This window comes from Vulpes vulpes, chromosome 3 (genome assembly GCF_048418805.1).
Source record: "Vulpes vulpes isolate BD-2025 chromosome 3, VulVul3, whole genome shotgun sequence".
Classification (NCBI taxonomy): domain Eukaryota; kingdom Metazoa; phylum Chordata; class Mammalia; order Carnivora; family Canidae; genus Vulpes; species Vulpes vulpes.
This window is the reverse complement of record NC_132782.1, coordinates 143,758,396-143,783,785: the sequence shown is the minus strand read 5'-3', so window position 1 is coordinate 143,783,785 and position 25,390 is coordinate 143,758,396. Positions and strand designations below refer to the sequence as shown.

General features: G+C 38.9%; 2 protein-coding genes across 44 annotated transcripts in view; one reads left to right on the top strand and one right to left on the bottom strand.

Moving 5' to 3' along the window:
- FUBP1 (far upstream element binding protein 1) overlaps nucleotides 1–7,697 on the bottom strand; it is a 34,422-nt gene extending 26,725 nt beyond the window's left edge. For 20 of the 37 annotated variants that reach the window (XR_003235891.2, XR_012000805.1, XR_012000803.1 and 17 more), the window contains exons 1-4: nucleotides 7,560–7,697; nucleotides 1,988–2,078; nucleotides 1,088–1,150; nucleotides 238–276 (exon numbers count right to left, since the gene is read on the bottom strand). Coding sequence is in view for 21 of the 37 variants with exons in the window: in XM_072754816.1 (XP_072610917.1) it covers nucleotides 238–276; nucleotides 1,088–1,150; nucleotides 1,988–2,078; nucleotides 7,560–7,679 (313 nt within the window). In the remaining 16 variants the exon portion in view is untranslated. The remainder of the gene's footprint in view (nucleotides 1–237; nucleotides 277–1,087; nucleotides 1,151–1,987; nucleotides 2,079–7,559) is intronic. The other 17 variants (XR_012000806.1, XR_012000812.1, XR_012000809.1 and 14 more) reach the window with 1 other exon arrangement.
- A 32-nt stretch (nucleotides 7,698–7,729) lies between these two features.
- The window catches only part of DNAJB4 (DnaJ heat shock protein family (Hsp40) member B4), a 43,083-nt gene continuing 25,422 nt past the window's right edge, over nucleotides 7,730–25,390 (top strand). The window contains exons 1-2 of one of the 7 annotated variants that reach the window (XM_026004763.2): nucleotides 8,212–8,350; nucleotides 8,658–8,738. The gene's annotated coding sequence lies outside the window, so the exon portion shown is untranslated. Of the gene's footprint in view, nucleotides 7,857–8,021; nucleotides 8,368–8,657; nucleotides 8,739–25,390 lie in introns of those variants that run through there. The other 6 variants (XM_072754820.1, XM_072754821.1, XM_026004762.2 and 3 more) reach the window with 6 other exon arrangements.

Sequence of the window (25,390 nt, the reverse complement as noted above, 5' to 3'; positions counted from 1 at the left end):
TTTCTTTGCAAGCTTAGGTTAAAATTTGGAATTATAAAATAAATTGGATATAAAAATAATTTAGTAAACAAACCTTATTAATATATACCTGGCCATAAATGAAGTGGGAGATTATGAAGACATTCTAAAATACTCATGGCTTTCAAATAACTCCAAAGACACCCAACAAAAACCAGGAACAAAACTCTAATACTAAAATTCGGTTACTTTAGCTTTTAACTCATTTAAAATACTTACAGTCATTCTGAGGAGCAACTTTCTTAGCATCTGGTTGATCTGCAAAATTAAGAGCCTTTTAACTTTTTGCCAATAAGTACAAATAAAAGACTTAGCTAACCCGTGCCCAAGCAAGAATCAGTGTAAACACTTAATCAAAATAGCTGAGGATAACTTTATTATTTGAACCAAAAGTGCCAAAACTTATCCCAAACTCTTAGTAATCAATAGAAACATTACATTTCTTTCATTCTTTTCATGTTTAAAAGATGCACAGACATTTTTAAAAATTATTTTTGACTGTATCAAATCACTGACCTTTAAGTATGTTAAGCACTTTAGAATGATACAAGACAAAGTATTTAGGTCCATTACTAGCAAAATATCACATGCTAAAGGCTAATGATGCTTCCCACTGTAGAAACTGAAGACTGGAAGAAAAACAGAACCTATCAAAATGTGAAAATTTGACATATCAAAAGTTGAGTGTATCTGACAGTGACCACAAGGCTATGCAAAATAAATAAATAAAAAAATCACATTACAAGGCAATCTCAATCTAAACTATTCTATTGTTCCTAACCAAGCATTTCACAGCATACACTTCAGCAGAAAAACTCAAAGCAACTACATGACTACCTTCATCTACATCCTTTACACAGATGAATACAATGCATACCTTAGAATAGACAACCTACATCTGAAAGTACTACATTTTCCTCCCCCCTTCAAACTTAAATGATTAAACATCAGAATGTTGTGCAGCAAAAATTCAGACACATAATCCAAGAAATATTTGTGTCCATTTAAGAATCCACTGGTTTATTTCACGTTTACATACTAAACACAGGTAATAAATAAAAATTCCTGCCTTTAAAAGGAGAGGGCATTCCCTCCCAGTGTGTTGTACTGCTCGGACTTGTCCAAGAGCCATCTACACATAAAATAAAAAGAATACATTACATACAACATCTGAAGCATCATTAGCTCATTTTTTTGTATATTAAAACCTCACTATTAATGTGAAAGACACTTAAATAAAAGGAAACCAAGTACACCTGGTCAAAAGCTACAAATACATTCTATAGGCTCATTCAGAATCCTCCTTAAAAAAATATTAAATAAATAATAGGTCAAAAAAAAGTATCAAAGTTCATACATCAAATCTAAAACAAAAAAATACTTGCAGACTTCTAAGTTCAGAAGCTTCAACAATTACGTTTTTTAAATACAAAGCACTGTAAATCTGTTTTAAGCCACATTTTGAGTTAAACCTGAAACACAAAACAAGGTACTAAAACAAAAAAAGTAACATAAAAAAGGTATAACCTACAACACACTAGAGTAGCAAACTATAGCAACATCAACCTTTAAAGTGAAATCTGAAAATAGCAAAAACAATGAAAACATGGTATATAAAGATTAATTCATGTATGATGAGAAAAACCAGTGAAATGTCTTCTGAACATTTTATAATTTTGTTCTTTTCAGTATATTAACAAGATGTCTGTGCAAACTGTCAATCTGGCACAATCCTAAAAGAGACAAAATGTTGTCTAAGGCAAAACTGGCTGATTGACTCAAAATTTTACCTACCTTGTCTAAGGTCTTTTTTTCCCCCCTTTCCTTCTGAGGCCAATATAAACCTTACAATTTTAGAAACCTTATTATAAAAGTAATGAATGCTTCAATAAAAGAACATTTGAAAAATACTGAAAAATCACCTTCACCTAAACCTGTGTATAAAACAATTAAAATACTCATAACTTACCTCCGTCTTCCAAAGGTCTTTTTTGTCCCCCATAACCATAGTCATTTGAATTCAGTGATGTACCAGCATCACCTCCAATTTTTGCTGCAATCTTAAAAAACAAAGGGACACCATCATTAACGATAAAATCGTAACTGCTATACACTATTCAGTGTTAAATTTCCGCATACATATATATACTAAACATATGTATACTAGAAATAGAATTTGAAAGAAAAACAAAAATTGCAGATAAATGTTATTACTACCATGAATACCATTAATAACTTCAAAGAGTTAAAATAATCATTTGGAATTAAGCTTCTGATTTCTAAGAACAAATAGTCAATCAGGAATCTTCAGAATCAACTGACCAAATAAATAGCTTTGAGGAAAATCTGGGTCCTAATTCTATCTTTACCATGGCTCTCTCCCATCACTCTTCAAAAAACTGTGTGGTAGGCAAAGAGAATGCAAACACCCTATGAGATTCTAAGGCTGTGTTTTCTAATAAGGTGGATGCTAGCCACACATGGTTACCGAGTACTTAAAAACTGGCCAGTCCGAATTGAAATGTATGTATTAGGATACTGAAAACTTGAATCAAACATAATGAATGGAAAGCATCTCAGTTTTTTTCCACATTGCACACAAGTCAAAATGGTAATATTTTGGGTATGTTGCATTAAATAAGATATGGGACTTGCATTATATTTCTATCAGACAATCCTGTGCTATGGAAACATGGGAGGGTGGTGGGGGGCAAAGCCTGGGAAGCTATATCTCTAAGAAAAGTCTCAGCTACAAAACCATAAATCATATCATGGTTAAAGACTTTTTAGAGTAGGGCAAATAATCACTTGCACTTAACTAAACAACATTACGTAAAAAATAGTAGCCTCAAGTCACAAGGTAGGACACAACCAGTGGATATTTTCTCCATTTTTCTATGAAAGGAGAAATGAACTAATATTGCTGAGTGCCAGCAATAGACTAAACTTCATACTATATATTTTACACTCATTTTGTCACTGAATCATCACAACAATCCTAATAAGACAGAGATCCATTTTACAATAGAAAAAAATCTCAAGAGGTAACTTAACATGGGTTACATAGTAAGTCAGTGATGATGTCCCAATTTCTACATAGCTCAATGCTAATTACTACAAGGGAGTAGTCACCGAAGGTGAGTGATAGGTTCATTAGTGTTCATTATTCTGTTAATTTTATATCTGAAATTTTCCACGGTAAAAAATTACACAGAAAAATCAAACTTCTGGTGCCTAGAATTCCCCTAAAGGGATCCTGATATGGAACTAAACCAACTGCTCCATGCTTCATTATAATTACAAAACTGGAGAGGATAAGTATTTTCAACAACTCGAGACTTAAAAACCACTTACGAATCTATCACTTTTTTTTTTTTTACGAATCTATCACTTAAAATTGAATACACACACACACACACACACACACACATATATATCAGTTCCCATATGCCAACTGTACTTCTTATGGTTTCTAGATTTCTCTCTTTCTTACAAAGCATATCAGGAGCAAATATTAAAATGCTTGATTTAAAAAAGGCTTTGGGGGTGGCACCTGATTGTCTCAGAAGAGCATGCAACTCTTGACCTCAGGGTCGTGAGTTCGAGCCCCAAGTTGGGTGTAGAGATTACTTAAAAAAAGAAAAAAACTTAAAAAAGCTTTAGTCAATCTAACCTCCCGTAATCATCCTTTCACTTTCTCAAAAGCCTGTTTTGTGTCTGAGTATCTAACTAAAATCTTATTTTCTGAAAGGTTTCTTCATCACAGCTGAAAACAACTGCTTTTCCACCCTTAAGTTTTAAAAGGCCTAACATTTGGATTGTTCCTTAGAACTTAAATACGCTGCCTGGCGTTGATTTTAGAAAGAATTTTAGGCCAGAGAAGATAGTAACTATGATGACTGGAAAATGGTTTAAGCTGTGAATACCTTCTGGTTGGCTTTTACAAATGCTGCAGGAGTTTGCAGAGCAGCACTCCTTGAACTCCAAGGGACTTCTGCATTAGAGAAAGGATACTTATTTATACCTCCCTATTATTCACTGAATAGTTCTAGAACTATTCAAATGAAAATGAAATGTTGATACTTTGTTCACTCAGAAGAATTAACACCATTTCAAAAATTCAGAAACAATACAAAAACATTAGAGAAGAGCTCTTAATAAAAACATTAACCATTTTTATAACAATATTGTCCTCTCCTACAATAGAGAAATTAAAAAAAATCACAATCAAGCTTTGCTATCCTGTCACAAAATGTAAAAACAGGCACCTGGGTTGCTCAGTCCATTAAGCGTCTGCTTTCAACTCAGGTCTGAGGGTCAGTCCCAGGGTCTGAGGATAGAGCCCCGAGATGGGCATCTTACTGAACCTGGAGTCTGCTTGTCCCTCTCCCTCTGACCCTCCGCTGCTGCTCTGCTCCCCTCCCCCATATTCTCTAATAAATCAAACCCTACTCAAGCACTACTTTTCAGCAGAGATTAATGGTAACTGAAAAATCAACAATTGTATTTTATAAAATATTCATTGCATTCAAACAACATAATGCAGTCTGAATCACTTTTACAATCAAGGAAGAGATTTCAAGAATACCCGAGAATTTAAAAACTAATAGCTGTTTAGAGGCTAAAGAATCAGGCCTGATACTCTTGTTTAATTTGTGCTCTACCAAATATGGATTCCTAGGTTGATTCACTTCTATCTTCCCATAATGTCAAGGGGAAAAAAAAAAAGGTAGAAACATACATTTTGATTTTCCAATGTTTTGGAGACAGAACTGGTAAGTGGTTATTTAAGTGTGATCACCAAAGAATCCCAACCCCATCCTTTTGAGTTACAGCTTGAAATACACAAATATAAATCTCTAAAGTGTACCGGCTGGAAACCCTGAACTAGAGAAGCAATCTGGTGCCCCTGTGCTGAATTTAGCTCAGAGAGTATTTAAAAATCTGGAAATTTCACATTAAAAAAATAAGTCACTGGGATTCTCTGGAAAAATGATTGGGCAATTTGGTCTAAATTACCAGATGGCAAAGTGAGCTAGGTAGGGACCAGGGACCCTAATCACTTGCCCTGCATTAATGAAAAACTGTCCAGTTAAAAAAGCCAGTAGCATCTCTGTTAGTACTCGGTTCTCTGAGGGCAAGAAGCTGTTCTTAGACCTCTTCCTTCCAAGAACAGCATAATATGCTGGACAAAAAAAAGAAACTTAAGATTAGATGGGGATTTGGGAAATACAATCTGATGCTTTTAATATACTTTAGGAAAAAGTTCGGATATTAACCTAACTTGTTCTCTTGTTCCAAGTACTCCTCCCTGTATTCCATTTCTATATCTCAGACAAGCAGCTACAACTGACATACAGAAGCATCTTCAAATGTAATCAAAAGGGGAAATTCAACTCAAAAGCTAAATTTAAGCATCTCAGGCTAAAGATCAATTCTGTAAAAAAAAAAAATAAAATAGTTACAGCAAGACATCTGTAAAGAATCATTATCATTACAGCAAAAACATTGAGGCAAGTGACCTATTGGCATAAAAAGAGAGTACAAGAAATCCAGCTTGAAGACAATTTCTATATTTAAAAAAGCCATCTAACACAATTGGGAAATTATAGCTTAGCCAAATAACGAGGTCCAGTTTTTAATTAAAGCATGGTAACCCAAAGTCTTTCAGAAGTTGTATCCAACTGTACTCACCTCAATTTCCACCCTCTTTCCCCCAACCAACATTATCCTCCAGCGACTTCATTTCCTGGGTTCCTGTCATTCCAAAAAACCCCATACCTTTGCACAGGCTGCTTCTTTTTCCACTGCTCAAACTTTCACTCATTCTTTAAAGCCTTGCTTAAAGTATCAGTCCTTTGGCAGTTAAGCACCCCAATCTTTGGTGTTGTATACAGTGCCTGACTCACAGCTGGAACTCTATAAATGTTTACAGAATAAGTGGATAAATTAACGGTGCCGCTTTTGTCTACTCCTCTCTGAAAGTATTAATCAGATACTACTATCCGTTTGCGTTTGGTTCCTTGACTACATCATCACTTCCTAGAAGGCAGAACTACAATTCACATAGTAAAAAGACCTCTTAGGACCTAAGTACAGTGTGTAGCACAGATTAATTCAATACACTGGTTGCACAAAAAATAATTCAGGTGAGTCTTCCAACCCAGTCTAATAAAAACCCGCTAACGGTTTCTACCACTGTACAAATGTTTCGGTCGCTATTCTAAAAGCGTTCAGAAGAAATCAAATTCAGGCCAAAGAGTTGCACAATCGGTATTAATGGTGACTTTTTGTTGACTACATCTGATTATAACCAAGTACAGGCAAGTTACTTTATAATGTGTTCCCATTATAAAAAAGCCAGCGCTTTTGTTACATTATTACAGATCTTATGCAGCTTTGACTCCAACGATCCTGTAATAGAAACTGGACGGTGGAAAAAAAAAAAAAAGTTAACGAAGTTACCTCCCAACGCACACAGAAAACAGACCACCAAATGAGTCTGACCGCCGTGCGCCCAAGCCTGTCCTCTAAATCTAGCCCCTAACATGAGAAAATGTCGTAACGAAGAAAATAAAGTTGCTTTCCCTGCATACAATTCCAGGCATACCTACAACAGACATTTTAAGTCCCAGTCACGGTAAGGGACTATCTAAAAGTTCCAATCAAGAAGTCTTCGAATTTCCTGAAGTAAATCTTTTTTTTTTTTTCCTTCTTTCTTTCTTTAAAAAAGAAAAAGGAAAAAAGAAACAAGAGCTTCCGTTTGGGAAAGAACTGCCTTCGGGGCAAATGTACGCAACCTACGTAATACAAAGAGGTCTGGTCAGTTTACGGCTCTGAAGTGAGAGGCAGATTCAAATTGAAACTTCGGGGTATAATGGGCCCGAAGCCATTTTGAGAAATAAAGGGGCGAAAGGGCTGGTGGAGCCAACCCACTGACACGCAAACCCTGCCTGAGGACGGAGTCCACGTCGGGATCCCAGCGCCGCCTTGCTAAGCCTCTTCCTGGTCGGCGTGAGCTTCACCTCGAGAGCCCCAACGAGCCGCAAGCTGGAAAGGCGGCTCTCCTGACACAGTCCCCCCCGGCCATGGCTCCTGCGGGCAGACCCCAGTCCTCTCCCAGACTCATTGCCAGAACCTTCCACCTTATTGTGTGAGAACTACGCGCGCTCGATCCCACGGAGGCCGACGTTCGCTCTGAGGGGGGAAAAGAAAAAAAAAAAAAAAAAAAAGGAAACGCCAAGCTGACTCCTCAGAGAAGGCGGCGCGACTGCCGCAGGAGCGAGCGAGCGAGCGAGCCCGGGAGCCATCTGCGCGAAACGCGCGTCGCGGGTTCCAAGTGGCTTAAAACCCCAACGAGCACAAAACCGAGTTCCAGGCGCCCAACTACCACCGGCGTGGGGGAGCACGAGTCTCGTCGCCTTTCAGAGGCCGGAAGGGCACTTCTTCCCTCTTCCTCATGCGCCAAGAACTAGCGGCCTACTCAGCCGGCGGCCAATTACCGCGAGCGGTCGCGATCCCGCCGCGCGGACCGGACTTACCTGCCGTGCTCTCTGCAGCGCATCTTTGAACGCATCGTTAACGCCGCCGCCGCCGCCGCCGCCGCCTCCACCACCAGCTGAGCCAGAAGAAGGCGGAGGCACTGTTGAGTAGTCTGCCATGTCTACGCTACAGTGGCCGCTGCCGCTGCCTCGCAGAGACCTTGCCTCAGCCAACTGCTAAGAAAGAAAGAAAATGGCGGCCGTCGAGGCTGTATCACATTCTTGTGCGACCATCGTGCCGTAAAGGGGCGGAGACTGAAAGGAGAAAGTCTCGCGATGTTTGGAAGCAACGAACCGGTGTGTGTGCGTGTGTGTGGGAAGGTAGGGCTGGGGGAAGAAAAAAAAAAAAAAACTAGGGAAAGTCGGGGGGATGTCGCGAGGCTTGTGTTTAAGATCTCGCGAGACACGGGGTTTCTTTTGGCGCCTCCTCTACGCGTATTCTCTTGCCGCGGCCGTGCGGCTAGTACTTCCGGGGTGGCGCGGGAGGCACGCGCGGTGACCCTGCTTGGCTGGAGTTTCCGAAGCTCGGAAGAAAAGAGTCGCTGTTTTTTATTGGTTGCGGCCTCGGGGAGGGACTGGGGGGTGAATTTTCCGCCGGGGGTCATTCTGTGTATCCGTGGGAAAGGGGGGTAACGTCGGCAGGCGTAAGGACGACGCGGCCGCGTCTGGAGAGCGCCGCGCCCGGGACGCCGCGCGGAGATGCTCGCGAAGCCGCCCTCCCGGCCCGGCGGCACCTCGACCTGACTCTCAGGGTAGCCGAGGGTCCCTGTGCCTTGCTTCTAGGTGGACAGGTGTGTTTTATCGCCAGGTGGGCATGAAGTCAGGCTGATGTGGATGCTTCGTTGCGGTGTGGATGAGGCTGTGGAACGGAGACCGTTTCCCTTCTTAAAAAACGTGATTGTTCCTAAAATCTCGTCACCACGCGTGGTAACCTAGTGTTGTGTGTGTCCGGAGGCCGGTTTAACGGAGGTCACCGTAGGATTAACAACAACATCCGTTTTCTTTATTTTTCTTTTCTTTCTTTTCTTTTTTTTTTTTATATTTCCCCCAACATCCGTTTTCTGGACTAAAATCGACTTTGTGTCTTTTTAAAAATAGTGTGCCCCAGCCTCGGGGCCCGGGAGAACCCTGTTTACCGTAGGACGCCGTTCCCGGTGGTCCTCCCGGGACTGACTTCCGGTACGTACTTCCGGTTCCCCTACTTGGGTTACCGAGTAGTTTCAGACCGTCCGGAGCGTTTGGTGGCAGGACCTTTACCGCTTTACTAGAAATCAGTAGTTTCAGACTCGTTGAGATGCTTTAGGCGTCGATCGAAGTGATGCCGCTCCACCCCCTCCCCCACCCCCAAGGCCTTTCTTTTTTGATAACAAAGACTGGAGTAAAACGAACTTTACCAACTTTGGCAATTTTGTGTTTGGTGACTCGGGTCAAAAAAAAAAAAAAAAAAGTAGCACGTTTCCCATTGCGAGTGTTCGGGGTCTTTGGGGTGGGCTGTCCTGCTCCGCCAGTGAAACCTTTGCTACCGTCTTAGCCGTCTACAGCTTTCATTATCTTACCTATTTGTCTCCTTAGATTTGGAGGGGGGCGGATTCGTATTTGGGAAAGCAGTAAATGTGTCGGACTACGGATGGAAAGAGAACTGGCTAAAAAAAAAAAAAAAGACAAAAAAAGACTAAAAGCATGGTTGGGGCGTATTGCTGGACAAAATATTTTCAGTTGTGTTTCGAGAAAGTCTGTCCAACAAATGACACTTGTTGATCAATTGGTTTTTCGCATTTTATCAATTAGACCTCTACCAGTCCTGATCAATGCAGAGTTGACCACAGAGTGATAGAATTTACCTCTCCACACAAATTAGCTTTATTTCAGACAACTTTAGTTGTCTCTAAATAGTGAAAGGAAAAAATATTTAAAAAAAAAATAGTGAAGGGAAGGACCTTCGTCTGTAGTTTATTTGTAGGCTCTCCTGGAACCAGGGTGGGAGCCAGTTGGGATTGGTTTAGGTCAGGATTTCTTGACTTCAACACTATCGACACGTTTAACCGGGTGATTCTTTGTGCTGTAATAGGTTTAGCAGCATCCTTAGCCTCTACCGTAGATGCCAGTAACATAACACCCCCTGCCCCCACATACCACCACACACACAATTGTGACAGCCGGAAATGTCTCCAGACTTGGCTGATGTCCCCTGGTAGGCAAAATCATCCCACCTTAACCACTGGTCAGCTATCATTCCTGCCCCTTCCTCTCCATTGGAAAGACCCATTTACCATACTTTCATGGTAATGTTGAAAACTCTATTAATTTCCATTTAAACTCTGCCCAAGTTATCATCACTTCAATCTTGGATTATAATAGTGTTATACTTGATTTTTCTGCTTCTCTTAAATCTCCACGATTTGCTTTTTCAAAGTATGAAGTTATAGGTAATAGACATGCAAGGCCTCAAAAGTAACAAGCACCTGTTACCAGTACTTTTGAAGCTCAAGCCTCTACCTGATTGTATAACAATTGTTTATTCATATAGCAGCTTGAATGATTTATTTAAAACAAATCAGATCATCTCACCTTTGTCTTCTTACTGCACTTTTTTTTTTTTTTTTTAAGATTTATTTATTTCAGAGAGTGTGCGCATGGTGCAGGTTGGGATAAGGGCAGAGGGAGAAGGAGAGAGACGGCTCCCTACTGACTGGGGAGCCCAACACTAGGCTGGGTTGGATCTCACGACCCTGAGATCATGATGTGAGCTGGAGCCAAGAGTCAAACACTTAACCCACTTAACCAACTGAGACACCCAGGTGCCCCAAGTATTGCCCTTATAAATCCTATCTCCTGAAGTGGTGTAGGGGTTCCCTAAGATTGGACCACTGTCTCTAAACACTCCTCTCATTCTTCACTCACCTTGCTGTCCAAGATACTTTCTGCCTTTGGGATTTTATATTTGCTCTTTCTTTTTTCTGGCCTGGATGCTCTTAAAGACTTTCACACGGATGATAGATGTGTCCTCATCATTTGAGGCTCAGTTCAAATGTCACCTCATTAGGCCATTTCTGACCTCTAGTTGTGGCATTCTGCAATCCCTGCAAATGTTTATAGCATTAATCTGAAATTATGTTCTATGTATTTGTTTATTGCTTCTTTTCCTTTAGAATATAAACTGGAGAACCAGGACTGCCTACCATTGACTAGTCCCTAATGCATAATCTGCGTTCTAGATATTTGTTGAATGAATGCATATTGAAAAAAATCTTCCTCTACGTTTGAGTTGGTTTTGTGAACTTGGGCAAGTAGCTTAGTGTCTGTCTGAGATTTCTCATCTATGTTAGTGATAATAACTTGCTTTACTCTCCTCAAATGAGGTATCTGAGAGCTCTTCAGAAACCAGAAAGTACTGTGCAAATGGAAACTAATTTTAAACGTGTAATTTGGCTTCTGGCATTTTATAATTAAAAAAAGGATAATCTGTGTACATATTTTGGATTGCAGCTATGTTCAAATCTTGGGTTTGATAAATCCAGGATCCATGAGTGGCTCAGCAGTTGAGTGTCTGCCTTGGGCTCAGGGTGTGATCCCAGGGTCCGGGATCAAGTCCCACATCAGGCTCCCCTCAGAAGCCTGCTTCTCCCTCTGCCTGTGTCTGCCTCTCTCTGTGTCTCTCATGAATGAATAAATAAAACCTTAAAAAAAAGAAAAAAAACGGATCCTGCAAGAGCAACTGAATTGTGGGAAAACCAACCAGTGACTTTTGATTAGGCTATGTGAGTTCTCAGTCCATTTGATCTTCTCAAAGCCATTTGTACTTTGCTGGTTACTGTAGATAATTTCATTGTAATTGATGAAATCAGGCTTTTCTTGGCTATATTCCCTTTTGCAATATAAATTTTCTTAAAAGTGGATGTATCATAGCTAATGGTCTAAAATTGGCTAATTGTGCTTTGAGAGATTGGCAAAATATTTGGCTGGATTATATTTTATAGATTCTTACCACAGAAATTGATATTTCATATTGCATCCTGAGGATGAAGCAAAAGTCAGTGTTTTTGAACTTCCAGAAGTCTAGCAGGGAGCATCTAGATTTACCAAATAACAGAGTGGAAAGATTAGCAAATGTAATAAAAGTGGGGTTATTAAATGTACCAGCAAGTTTTCTTCATTTACCTTCTGATTTATTGTTTACCAAATGACTGTGATTTTTTTCTTTGCACTTTTCACTTTTGGATGTGTTAAATCTATGAAATATAATAGACTCCTATTTTTAACCTGGAGAAAAATAGTCCATTATGGCTTTTTTTTCCCCTCCTCCTAATCCATTATGGCTTTTTAACGGGCTTTTTTTTTTTTTTTTTTTTTAAGATTTATTTATTTGAGAGAGGTTGGGTGGAGGAGAGTGAGCAAAAGAAGAGAGAAGAGAGAGTCCCAAACAGACTGGTGTGTGCATAGCCCAACAAGGGGTTCAATCTCAAAAAAAAAAAAAAAAAGGTTCAATCTCATCACCTTGAGATCGTGACCTAAGCTGAAACCAAGAGTGGGATGCATAACTGACTGTGCCACCCAGGCACCCCTTAACAGGCATTTTAGAATGACAAAATTGTACAGGCTTCCTGGCTCAACTTTATACCAATCACCTACCTCCTAACCAGTCTTAGCCAAAAGGATCTCATAACTTCATGCTATACTCTGTGTCATTTAAACCAGGCCAGTATTTCCTCAGTACACAGTCACAACAGATGCAGGTTAGATTTGAGGAGGAAAGTGGCCACTTCAAATTAAAGTAAATGGTCCAGGATATTGTTAGGGTATTTGATCATTAGGTTGGTTATTGGTTTAATGACCTTTACATCCCTTCTGACTGAGTTTCTAGAATTCTATTTCAGACTAAGGTGTGAATGGAAGCAGAATATATTAACATTTTAGAGGACAAAGTTATGAACACAAATTAACTTTGGAGTATTTTGGAGGACGACATTTTGACGACTGTCTGAAACTGGAGGCAGCCTTAGATAGTGGAAAGGACTCTGGACTTGGTCCAAGAGGACCTGCGTTCAAGTATGATCAATATGCTCTTTGGTAATCACACAACTTCTTCCTGTTACCAGCATACCAATGAGAGGGCATTTTAATCTGTTTCTGAAAAATAGCCAATAGTAAGAGTTAATAAAAAGTCTAATATTTTTACACTGTAATTTCTGTTTTCCCTTTTGGAAGCTACAATACTATCACTCTTCAGTTATTTGAAATTTCTCTGATTTGGTTGCCAAATTTGTTAATGTATCCTGGTTGAAGGGCTGTAAGAAGACTGAAAAATACTAGGGTATTGCTCAATATCATTGATTTTCCCTAAATCCGGCCTTGTATCATCCTTGTCATTGTCCTTTATCCATAACTACAGAGCTCCCTTTCTGTCCGGTACTCTTCCCACCTCTTTTATTTTACTGTTGCCTGGTAATTTCCATTTTTCCAGAAAGCTTGTCCAAAACTCTAAAATTTAGGGATTCCTATTTGTTGTCATATACTACATCATGGCAATAATAGCATAATATCACTTATTGTTGTTTGGAGTTACCACCAAATTGTAAAGTCTGTGACGATAGGGGCTGTGTCTTTCTCTGTGTCTTCACTGCATAGCACATTCATAGCAATAGCTAATAGTGGCTAGTGCTCCATACTGGGTTTGCCTATATTTTATTACCTAAGTGCTTTACCTGTGTTTAATTCATTTATTCTTACAATGGCTCTAAGAGGTGCTATTAAAATCTCTATTTTTCTGGGATATAGGTAAGTTAACTAATATGCCCAAGGTCACACTTGATCTTAGCCAAAAGGCTGAGAAGCGATGCCCAAGGTCATGTGTCCGTGTCAGTGATCTGAACCCAAGCAACCTGAGTTGAATCAAGCAGAATCTATAAAAAGTCAAGTAATGAAATGTATCTCTTTGTAATATCTGTGATGTGGTTTACAACTTAGCATTTCTTACTTGGATTTTAAAATATTTGCATTTTTATCAAGATACATGCCAAAGTTCTTCGTGAGAAGGCAGTTCTTAATGTAAGGTAACAAAAATATTACATACAAAAGTAAAGAACCCTTGTGTCGTACAATATGAAAGAAGTTTGTTCTTCTGTGTTAATTGCATTGGCTGGATTAGTAACATACCTTACTTACTAAAGTATATATAGGATGTGATGTGTGTTTGAGAGAGAGCGTGAATGTGGTAAATATATTTGGTATGATTAGTGTTATTTTTCAAATGTATTTTCAGGGGGCTTATGGGTTTGTAATACACATCACTAACGAAATTGTAAGCCTCTTCAAGAAAAGAATAGAATTGGGCAGCCCCAGCCCCGTTGGCTTAGCAGTTTAGCGCCGCCTTCAGCCCAGGGTGTGATCCTGGAGACCTGGGATCGAGTCCCACGTCGGGCTCCCTGCATGGAGCCTGCTTCTCCCTCTGCCTGTGTCATTGTCTCTCTCTCTCTCTGTCATTCTCTGTGTCTCTAATAAATAAATAAAGTCTTTAAAAAGACAAAAAGAATAGGATTGCTTAATTTTTGTTTTTCCTCTGTATTATCACACAACATCTGTGATAGTATTTATGCTGGTTGCATATTGGTTTCCTTTATAAAATAGCCCACCTCCCAAAAGAAACATACCAAGAGTTTTTAAATCAGAGTCTTCTGAAAATTAAGAGTAAAATTTTTTACAGACAAGGGTTCTTTGTGAAAATAAATTTTCTTTGCCCTTGTATATATGGGGGAAGAGGGAGGGGCTTGCTTAGGTGCCATTCCTAACATTACTAGATTCTTCAAATTTAATGAGAGAAGGACCATTCTTACTGTGTTGTACACAGGGCCTCTTTGAATATATATTATTTGGCTGGTTGCACACATTTGTTGGCAACCTGCCTATAAGCAGGATCTGTCCTTTGACCAGGATCATGGGAGATACAGCATAGTGTCATAGAATATATAGGAAATTGGATATCAGTATTTAATGAAAAAATTTTAGAACTGCCTGCCCTTACTGATAAGCCATAACTCTCTCAAGCTTCCCCTTACTGTAGGAATAATGCTAAGTTGAAAATCTGATATTCTTGACAGCATCTGTCTCAAAAAACTGGCCTTTACCTCTCAGTTCCTTCCTGAGTGATTTCAGTTAATTCTATAGCATACATTCCAATAATTTCTAATAAAAGTGGTATATAATGATGCGGAATATAATATATAATGAAACTACAGAATATATGTAATATATATGATTTAATAATTTTTAAAAACATTTTATTCATGAGAGACAGAAGCAGAGACACAGGCAGAGGGAGAAGCAGGCTCCATGCAGGGAGCCTGATGGGGGACTCGATCCCAGGTCTCCAGGATCACACCCTGGGCTGAAGGTGGCGCTATACGGTGGAGCCACCCGGGCTGCCCTGATATAATCATTTGTTTAGGCCTGTGAAAGTTCAAAAAAAATTTAATTCAGTATATTAACATACAGTGTTATATAAGTTTTCTTAATTTACTCTGATTTGGTCCTGTATTTATTCCCTAGATGTATTTCCACACCTATCTCCAAGACTCCTTTTGTGTGTTGCCTCAAAACCAGAATGTCGGGGTGTCTGGGTGGCTCATTCTGCTCTGGGTGGCTGCCTTCAGCTCAGGTCATGATTGAGCCCAGAGTCCTACATCATTGACCCAGCTCCCTACTCAGCAGGGAGCCTGCTGGAGCTCCCTACTCCTTATCTCCCTCTTCTCTCTTTTTCTCAAATAAATAAGTAAAATCCTTTTTTTTTTAATTTTAATTTTTTTTAAGATTTTATTTATTTATTCATGACAGACACACAGAGAGAGGCAGAGACACAGACAGAGAGAGAAGCAGGCTCTCCACAAGGAGCCTGATGTGGGACTTGATCCTGGATCCTGGGATTATGCCCTGGGCCGAAGGCAGACGCTCAACCGCTGAGCCACCCAGGGATCCCCATAAAGTCCTTTTATAAAAAGCACACAAAGGCAGCCCGGGTGGCTCAGTGGTTTAGCACCGCCTTCAGCCCAGGGCCTGATCCTGGAGACCCCGGATCGAGTCCCACATCCGGCTCCCTGCGTGGAGCCTGCTTCTCCCTCTGCCTGTGTCTGCCTCTCTGTCTTTCTGTCTCTCATAAATAAATAAAAATCTTTTTAAAAAAATGGTTTTTTTTTTTTGGTTTTTTTTTGTTTTTATCTAGGCTAGGGCAGTGTTTCTTAAGGGTATGTTTGAGAAACACCGTGCATTATCTGGGGTATTTTTAAAAAATGTAGATACTTGGGTCCCACCTGGACCCAATGAAACATGTTTTTAGGAAATCTACTTTTCTTTAAAAAAAAAATAGGCGGGGATCCCTGGGTGGCACAGCGGTTTGGCGCCTGCCTTTGGCCCAGGGCGCGATCCTGGAGACCCGGGATCGAATCCCACGTCGGGCTCCCTGCAGGGAGCCTGCTTCTCCTTCTGCCTGTGTCTCTGCCTCTCTCTCTCTCTCTCTCTCTCTCTCTCTCTCTCTGTGTGACTATCATAAATAAATAAAAATTTTAAAAATAAAAAATAAAAATAAAAAAAATAGGCTTCTTAGTTGATTCTTAAGCTTATCAGTTTGAAAACTGCCCTCTTAAAAAAAAAAAAGAAAAAAAAAAAAAAGAAAACTGCCCTCTTTTGCAAAAAAGTTTAATAAATGCAGAATTTAGCTTAAATTTTGTTTGTTCAGCCAGACTAGTACATGTTCTGAAAACAGAGATCTTGTTCTCTCCCCTTTTTTCTCTCTGTATAAGAGAGCTGATTGAGGACTGGATCTTAACTCTTTGGTTTGCCCAGTATGGTGTAGTGCTTTTATGTTGGTAAAACCTTTTGTTGTTGTTGTTTTCCTAAAATCTTAATATAAAATTGAATTGTTATAGTTACCACTTCCCAGCAAAGGCAGAGTTCAAATTATTAAATATGTGAATGTATGAATGTTGACTTTTGAGACTATAAAGCATGGAAGAGAAGTTTCACTCAACTTTTCTTAGAATAGCAGACTTGGAAAGACCTTGAAGATCATCTCGTCTGTTTCTGTCATTTTATCATGGAGTTAATTTTGACCCAGATTGCATGAGAGCCATGCAGATTAATTACAGAGCCAAGACTAGATTCCTAGTCCAGTGCTCTTTATTTCATCAAAGAACTGAAGCGGCAGTGATTGGGTTAAGTTTCAGTTGGAGGTTTTTTGCTTCTTAGGTACAAGGGGAAAAAGAATCTGCAGAACCAAAAACATCTTGATTTTTGTAATCAGGACATTTACCTTTACTTAACATTTATGTTTTGAAATAGATTACTGAAAGAGGATTTTTGCCAATGAAATACTTAACTGAAGATGGGTGGGTGGGAGATGTAAAGCCCACTTGGCATACAGTTTTGTTGTTGTTTTTTAGTGGAACTTTGCTTCTCTGTCCTGACATTTCCATGTCTCTATTTATAGCAGTGATCTCTTTGGAATTTGCCTTCTGATTCTGTTTGTTCTTTTATGTTGCTTCATATTAACTGATATTCTCACTTCATTTTTGTTAAAATATATTTGAAAGGACTTGCAAATGAAAAGAAGGAATTAAAAATTTTAAAAGAAACATCTGAAATTGTTATTTTTCTGTGATTTACCATAATCATTGTTCATAATAGGTCATCTAATTGTAGTACCTACTGATGCAAATACTAATTTTTCAAGATAGAATGGTAATTTATTTTTGAAATTGAAAATCATATGAAGCCTACAATAAATTTCGTTTATCCAGGACAGATAATACTATTAGATTCTTAACAACCCTGTTCTTTAAGGATGTACTTTGATGTAGGTAAAGACCAAGAGATTTTTTTTTTTTTTTGAGCCTTTAAAATGGTAAACTCCTTAAGGAACTGTTTTATTTACCTTTGTGATTAACATAATACCTGTCATCCAGTAGGTGCTTATTTATTCAATTCAACAAAAATACTGGCCATTGTTCCAGATGCTGGAGATACAATAAATAAAATAGACAAATATGCTTACCCTCATGAAGTTTATCCGGGGGAGTGAATGTTGAATGAAACCATGAATCACTGTGAAGACTCCCACCTTTGTTTTCAGATCTTTGCATCAGTCTAAAAAAGAATAATCAGGGGGGATCCCTGGGTGGTTCAGCCGTTTAGCGCCTGCCTTTGGCCCAGGGTGTGATCCTGGAGTCCCGGGATCAAGTCCCACCTTGGGCTCCCTGCATGGAGCCTTCTTCTTCCTCTGCCTGTATCTCTGCCTCTCTCTCTCTGTGTCTCTTGTGAATAAATAAATTTTAAAAATCTTTAAAAAAAAGAATAATCAGGAGTTATGAGTTCGAGCCCCATGTTGGGTGTAGAGATTACTTAAAATCTTTAAAATATAATCTGTAGTTTATTAAGCAATGGGTTGAAGAGTTGGAATGGAAAAAAAAACTTGATCAGATCATTCATTAAACATTTACTTCCGAGTGTGCATATGTTATGAAATATTTGAAATAGTCACATAGTTGCCAGTTATTGTCATCCTGATTTTCATTCACTTGTGTTCTGTTTCCAACTTTTGAGTAAAGGCCTCAGTTGCCAGCCAAGCCACAACCAAGGAACTTCATCTCAAATCATACACTACTGAATGCTGCTGACTATGCTGGCCAGAAACTCCATATCCACTAAAGTTTAGTTGTTTGTTTATTGTCTCCTCTTCATGCTCTGTGGAGAGCATGAACTCCACAGAGCATCTTGTGGATTTTGGTTAGCACTGAATCCCAAGTAAATAAAATAATGTGCCACATAGTAAGTGTTTGTTAGTAAATATTAAGCAATCAGTCCCTGAGCACTCAAAATGCAGTTAATTACCTCACATTGGTACAACCTACATCTAGTCTTCAATTACTCAAAAAATAAAAATCTTCAATTCTAATATTCTCTCAAGAAGAGGTCTTTTCACTTTATCTTATTTACTAATATATTCTATTTTTCTGACATTTCCCTTTTTTTGAATCTCTATTACTTCCTGTCAGGAAGTTCGCCAGTCACTTCAAGAATTCCAACTCCCATTCCCATCTTACAATAGTGCCCACTATAAATCCACAACTCTTAATCACTTAAAATAGACATTGGATTTAAAGGAGCTTCAGTTCACCATTTGTTACTTAAGTGCTAGGTTATTTAACCTTGCCAGGTTTAAACTTTTCGAGTTTCAGTTTGTTCATTTGTGTCTAAATCTGTTTTATTTTTAAATTAAATTTTATGCCCAATGTGGGGCTCAAACTCACAATCCCAAGATCAAGGGTCACATGCTCTACTGACTGAGCCAGCCAGGCTCCCCCTGAGTTTCACTTTGTTGTTTGATACCCTACACATGGCTATGAAAATTAAAAATGAGATATTTTAACCAGATGCTATTTCCTATAAGTAATGAAAACCCATATTAAATAATAAATTTTTAAAAATCCAGGCATAGAGTGGTCGGCCCTAGGGCTGGTTGATTTAGCAGCTCAGCAATATATGAGATACCCATTTTTTTTTTCATCTTTGTCCTCTGCCATCCTCAGCACGTGGCTTAATGCTCCTAATGATTGCATAAGGGTTGCCATGGTTCCCAGTGTTACGCAGTCATAACTAAAGTGGAAGAAGAAAGTTTGTCTTTTAAAGCAAGGAAACCTTTCTACTACTCTCTTCCCCTGGATGCCAATCGGACTAACTTTGTGCTGACCAAAGCTGAATCACAGGCTTACTCTAGCAAGTAACATACTTGGTTTTGAATAATTAAGATTCATCTCCTGGGGATAGGGGAGAGGTCCCCACCTTCCTAGGAAAGTTTTTATTACTACTGCATATGTGAATCTTAGGACTCTGGCCATGGACTCCCCCACCCCCCCCACCCCCCATCTACATTCACTCTAGTATAATCTCCTTTAGCCTCAAGATTTTAAGATCACCTCTACTCCTAATTTTTTATCTTCCGTCTGGACTGTGTCTTATGAATAGTAGACTCATATCCAACTGCCTTTTAGATACTACCATTTGTAAGTTTGATAGGCATCTTAAACTTGGTACATCCAATATTGAACTCCCCAATCCCCCACCCCTCAGCTCTTCTACGTTCCTATATTAGTCAACAGCAATTTTGTTCTTTCAGTTTCCTGAAGCTTAAAAACCTCGTAGTTACTGATTTCTCTCACATTCCACATCTGATTCATTAGGAAGTCCTATTGACTCTACCTTTAAAATGAATTAATATCTCCACTGCTACATTATTGTCCAAACCACCTGAATTATCACAATACATTCTTACTGGTCTTCCATCATTGCCTACCATCCTTTCCCACTCTTAATATAGAAACCAAGCAACCTGTCATTCTGCATAAAACTCTCCAATGGCTTCTCATCTTCCCCCCCAATGCAAGTCAAAGCCTTTAGTGGCCTACAAGACTCTACACCACCTAGCCACTTATTTGTCTGACTGTCCCTCCCCCCCCCCATCATTCTGACACAGCTGTACCTTGAAGTTGCCTAATATTCTCTCACCTCTTTTTATAGTTGATTTTTCCCTCTATCTGGCATCAACCCCCACATATATAGCTTTCTCCCTTTCCTCTTTCAAGTCACTGAACAAATGTCATTTTCTCTGTGAAGCCACTTCTGCTCACCCCATCTAAAATTTTTATTTTTATTTTCCTTAGCATTTTTTAAAGATTTTATTTATTCATGAGAGACACATAGAGGCAGAGACACAGGCAGAGGGAGAAGAAGGCTTCTTGCAGGGAGCCCCAATGCAGGACTCCTCCCAGGAGGGATCACCCTGAGCTCGAGGCAGATGCTCAACCGCTGAGCCACCCAGATGTCCCTTTCTTTAGCATTCTTATTTTCATTTACATTCCATATAGTAGTATTTTTAAAATATTTTTAATTATTAAGAAATTTGTATAGGAGTGCCTGGATGGCTCAGTTGGTTAAGCAGCTGACTCTTGATTTTGTCTCAGGTCATGATCTCAGGGTCCTGGGATGGAGCCCCACATGAGACTCCTTGCTCAACAGAGTCTGTTAGAGATTCTCTCTTTCCCTCTCCCTTCCTCTCTGCCTCTCCCCCTGCTCATACACACCTGTTTTCTCTCTTCTCTCTCTGTCCCTCAAATAAAAAGGTCTTTAAAAAAAATTATATCTTCCCCATTAGAAAGTAAAGTACATGAGGTAGGAATTTTTGTTCATATGTATCCCTGTAGCTAGAAAGGTGCCGTGGCATATGGGAAGGTCCTTAAAATGTTTGTGAAGAAATTAATCTCTGTTCATCATGATTTTTTGGTTTCAGCTGGGTCCAATTTAGTAATCTTACTTGTTTCTGATGAATCTTCCTGTTTCCCATAACTGCTATGCCAGACGATCGCCATTCCTGTTAGATACCCTACATTTATTCTTAGCTCTTTAGTAGTGGATGTTCTTTTTTTAAAAAACTTTTAAAGAACATTGATAGCATCGGGGATCCCTGGGTGGCTCAGGTTTCGCGCCTGCCTTTGACCCAGGGCAGGATCCTGGAGTCCCAGGATCGAGTCCTGCGTCGGGCTCCCAGCGTGGAGCCTGCTTCTCCCTCTGCCTGTGTCTCTGCCTCTCTCTCTCTCTATGGCTATCATAAATAAATCAATAAATCTTAAAACAAACAAACAAACAAAAGAACATTGATAGCATCTATGAACTTGTTCTTCCAAGCTCATCCTCTTTCCTTCATATTTATAAATTGGTTAATCTCAGAGCCCACTTCGCATTTTGTTCAAATTTTATCTACTTGTACTCTTGGTACCAAACCATCCAATCTTCTCTGAACCTTATCTAAGCAATAATTTCTTAAGTATTTTTTTATATCTCATTCTTATATATCTCATCTTCCTCTACATTGTCGTCTTCTCTTGACCATTTTAAAACCTCCTTTATACCCACCCTCCCTTCTTTCCTTCAGATGACTTTCTTGAAATGTTTGAATTTATTACTCCATTTTCATATCCCTCTTATTCAATTCATTGGATTCTGGCTTTTGCTTTTCATTGCCTACAGTTACATTTACTTCGTAGGATTGTTGTGAGAAATTAAATGAGTTTATATGTGTTAAGTTTTTAGAGTAATGCTTGCACATAGTTAATGTTTTTTTAAGTGCTTACCATGATTACCAATAACTCTTGAAATCAAGATCACCCTTGTGAGTACTCTTCTATTACCTTTCTTGTCTTTACTATATCCTTCATGAAATGTTCCTCTTAATTTTGGGACACCAGTGGTATCAGGATGCTTTCACCTTCAAGTAACAGAATCTCTCAAACAGGAAGTCCAATGATGGGTGGTTCCAGGATTGATTGAGAGATGCAACAACGCTATTGAGAAACCAAGCTCTTGCTCTTTACCCTCTACCATTCTCACTGTGTCACAGATGTTTACCTTCAGGGTTGTAAGATAACAGGCATCTTGTTTTCATTATCCAAAAGCAGAAAGGCAGTTCTGGGATTGGGGTTTCTCCTGGGTAGGTATTTCTTTATGGGGAGGACAGTCTGCCTAAAGTTCCCCAGATCATTTCCCTCACCTCCCATCGACCATCCCTCACATCAATCACTGGTAAGAGGAAATGTGATTACTATGAAAGATTTAAACTAACCATGAATCATTCCCCAGGGACTGGGGATGCTCCACCTTCCTTGAGTTCATTATTTTGGAAGAAATTAGTTATCTGTTAAGCTAGAAAGAAGATAGGAATGGTTGTTTGGTTCATAATCAGTAGTATCTCCCATTCCATTGTCACTTGGTCTCTGTTCCTTTTCAGTGTTTTTCATTGTCTTCTCTTGATTGATATGTCCCTTAAATGCTGGGCATCCTAACGTTCTGTCTTTGATTCTTTCAAAAATTATTCCTCTCTCACACTCTACTTTTTCACTTTTTTTTTTTTTTTTTTTTTTTTTTTTTTAGTTTTTATGTATTTATACATGAGAGACACAGAGAGAGAGGCAGACACACTGGTAGAGGGAGAAGCAGGCTCCCCACAGAGAGCCCAATGTGGGGGACTCAATCCTGGGACTCCAGGATCATGACCTGAGCCAAAGGCAGATGCTCAACCATTGAGCCACCCACCACTTGTGTTACCATATTTTCTAAAGCTTTATTTTATCTAAGACTTTTTTCCTAAGTTCCAATTCAGAATATCCAACTCTTTCCTGGACACCTTTATGCACATTCAATTCAATTAATTATTGTTGTACTACGTTTTTGGGAGTCAAATAAACCTTTGCCATATATGATCTTACATTATAGTTGGGGAATTAGAGAAATGAGTTGTTAAATGATAGTAAGTAGGAATGCAATCTTACCAAGCAATAAAATTTACCAAGTATAGAAGTAATATAGATGAATGGGTGATTAATAGGGTGGTAGACATGTTCTAGTGGATCTCCTATTGCCCTTCAAATGTACTCTTCCTATATGCTATATTCTATACTGTCATTAGTAACCCAACTTAGCACACCTTTGTTCAGTCTAGAAACCAGGGGAATCTAAAATCCTTCAAAATCCCCAGATATAGTTGGTTGGCAAGTTTTACACATTCTGCCTCTTTTATTACTTAAATTAATTACCAATTTGTCTTTTTATATCATAGTCACACTTTAGGTCCCTGTAATTTCTCATTTCATTGACTTATTTACTCAGTAAAAGTCATTTAAATAGCAATGTATTATAAGGCTTTGCACTAGAAAAAAAAATTGTAGAAAAAAACCCCCAAACTGGATCTCTCAGGGATGGTACAATCCTGTGAGTAAGACATAAGCAAATTGATGGTTATGTAGTTGTGATAAGTGATAGAGTGGAGAACTGGGGAAAATATAGGAACTCAAGGTCAAGGGAACCTAATCCAGGCTGGCACTCAGATTTGCCCAACTAGAGGCTGAGTCTCAAAGTGGTAGTAAGCTCCATGCAGAGGGGAAAGAGTGGAATACACCCCACCATTTCCTTTATGCATACCAATAATATATCACTTCAGGAACGTTACTTTGGGTGGCTGTACTTAATATTGCTGTTGCTTAAAAACAGTTTTTTAACTGACCATTAATTTAGAAGATTACCAGTAGTAGTATATCATTATACAGTTAGTTGATCCTTCATCATTCACCAATTCTGTACTTTCATATTTGCCCTACTAAGAAAAAATTTTTTTTGCCCTACTAAAATTTATTTATAATCCTGAAATCAGTATTTGGGATGTTTTCTCAGTCATTTACAGGCATATGCAAATGAAGAGGCAAAGCTGCATTAAAAAAAAAAAAAAAAAAAGCTAATCCAGTGTTCCCAGCTGAGGTCCAACAAGGAAGGCAGTGCTTAGACTCCTTATTTTAGCTCTCATAACAAGCCTTTGTGATCTATTTAGTGCATTTTTGCAATTTTTGCATTTGTATGCTTTTTGTTGGTGACTTCAGTGTTCAAAGAAATGATTCAACTTAGGGCTGAATTGCTGTCTAGTGTTCCTAGCCACAGGAAGGCTGTGATGTGCCTTATGGAGAGAATGCACGTATTGAGCTTCATTTAGGCATGAGTTATAGTGCTATTGGCCTTGAGTTGTTCGATGTTAAATGAGTTGTCTTGAAGCAGAAACACACATAAAACAAGAATATGTATTGATGACTTGACTTAACCCTGCCATTTCCCTTAGGGGCAGTGGTTCCTTTAGGGGATGATGAATTATTTGGTAATTATTTGGCAATTCAGCATCCAACTTCATAGAACATAACTATGGCAAATAATAAGAATTGACTATTTTGTGGATAAATTTGATTTTTGGAAATAGCCAAAAATGGCCAGGAGGGATGGGTTACATGAGGATGGTTAAGCTGGACAATATAGAGGTATGATTATTAAAGTCTTTGTCAACCTTTTATTTTATTTTTTCTTTTGAAGATTTTATTTATTTGTTCATGAGAGACACACACACACACACAGAGAGAGAGAGAGAGAGAGGCAGAGACACAGGCAGAGGGAGAGGCAGGCTCCATGCAGGGAGCCTGATGTGGGACTCGATCCCAGATACTGGGATCACCCTCTGGGCTGAAGGCTAAACCGCTGAGCCACCCAGGGGATATTCCCCTTTGTCAACCTTTTAAAACATATTCCAAAATAAATAAATAAATAAAACCTATTCCACCCTTGTAATAAACAAATAGCTTACTCACCACCCTAAATATTCTAGTATAGTCCCCTTAGCAGAGCTGCCCAGGTTGAAAATTAGTGCACATGTTTTATTTTACCATCAGCTAGGCTCATGTTTTATTTTATTTATTTTTTTAAAGACTTTATTTATTTATTTATTTATTTATTTATTTATTTATTTAAAAGATTTTTATTATATTTATTCATGAGAGACATAGAGACATAGGCAGAGGGAGAAGCAGGCTCCATCTTAGGACCCCGGGATCACAACCTGAGCTGAAAGCAGAAGCTCAACCACTGAGCCCCCCTGGTGCCTCTGAGCTGATGTTTTATGGTGAAAGCTGCATTTAATAGTGAAAACTATGGTTTTTTTAAAGTTAAGTAGATACAATAAAATTTATTATAGTGCATGCTTAGATTTCCCTCTCCTTCTAGTCAAGAATAGTTTGTATAAAACAAAGGTTGGCAAACATTTTTGTTAAAGGCCAGACAGTAAATGTTTAGGTTTTGTGGGCCATATGCTGCAACCCTTCTACTCTGCCACTGTATGGTGAAAGTGGTGATAGATACTAGGTACTATTTTATACATTTGTATTGTAAACTCCTGATATTGTTTTATCTTTTATGGCATATAACAC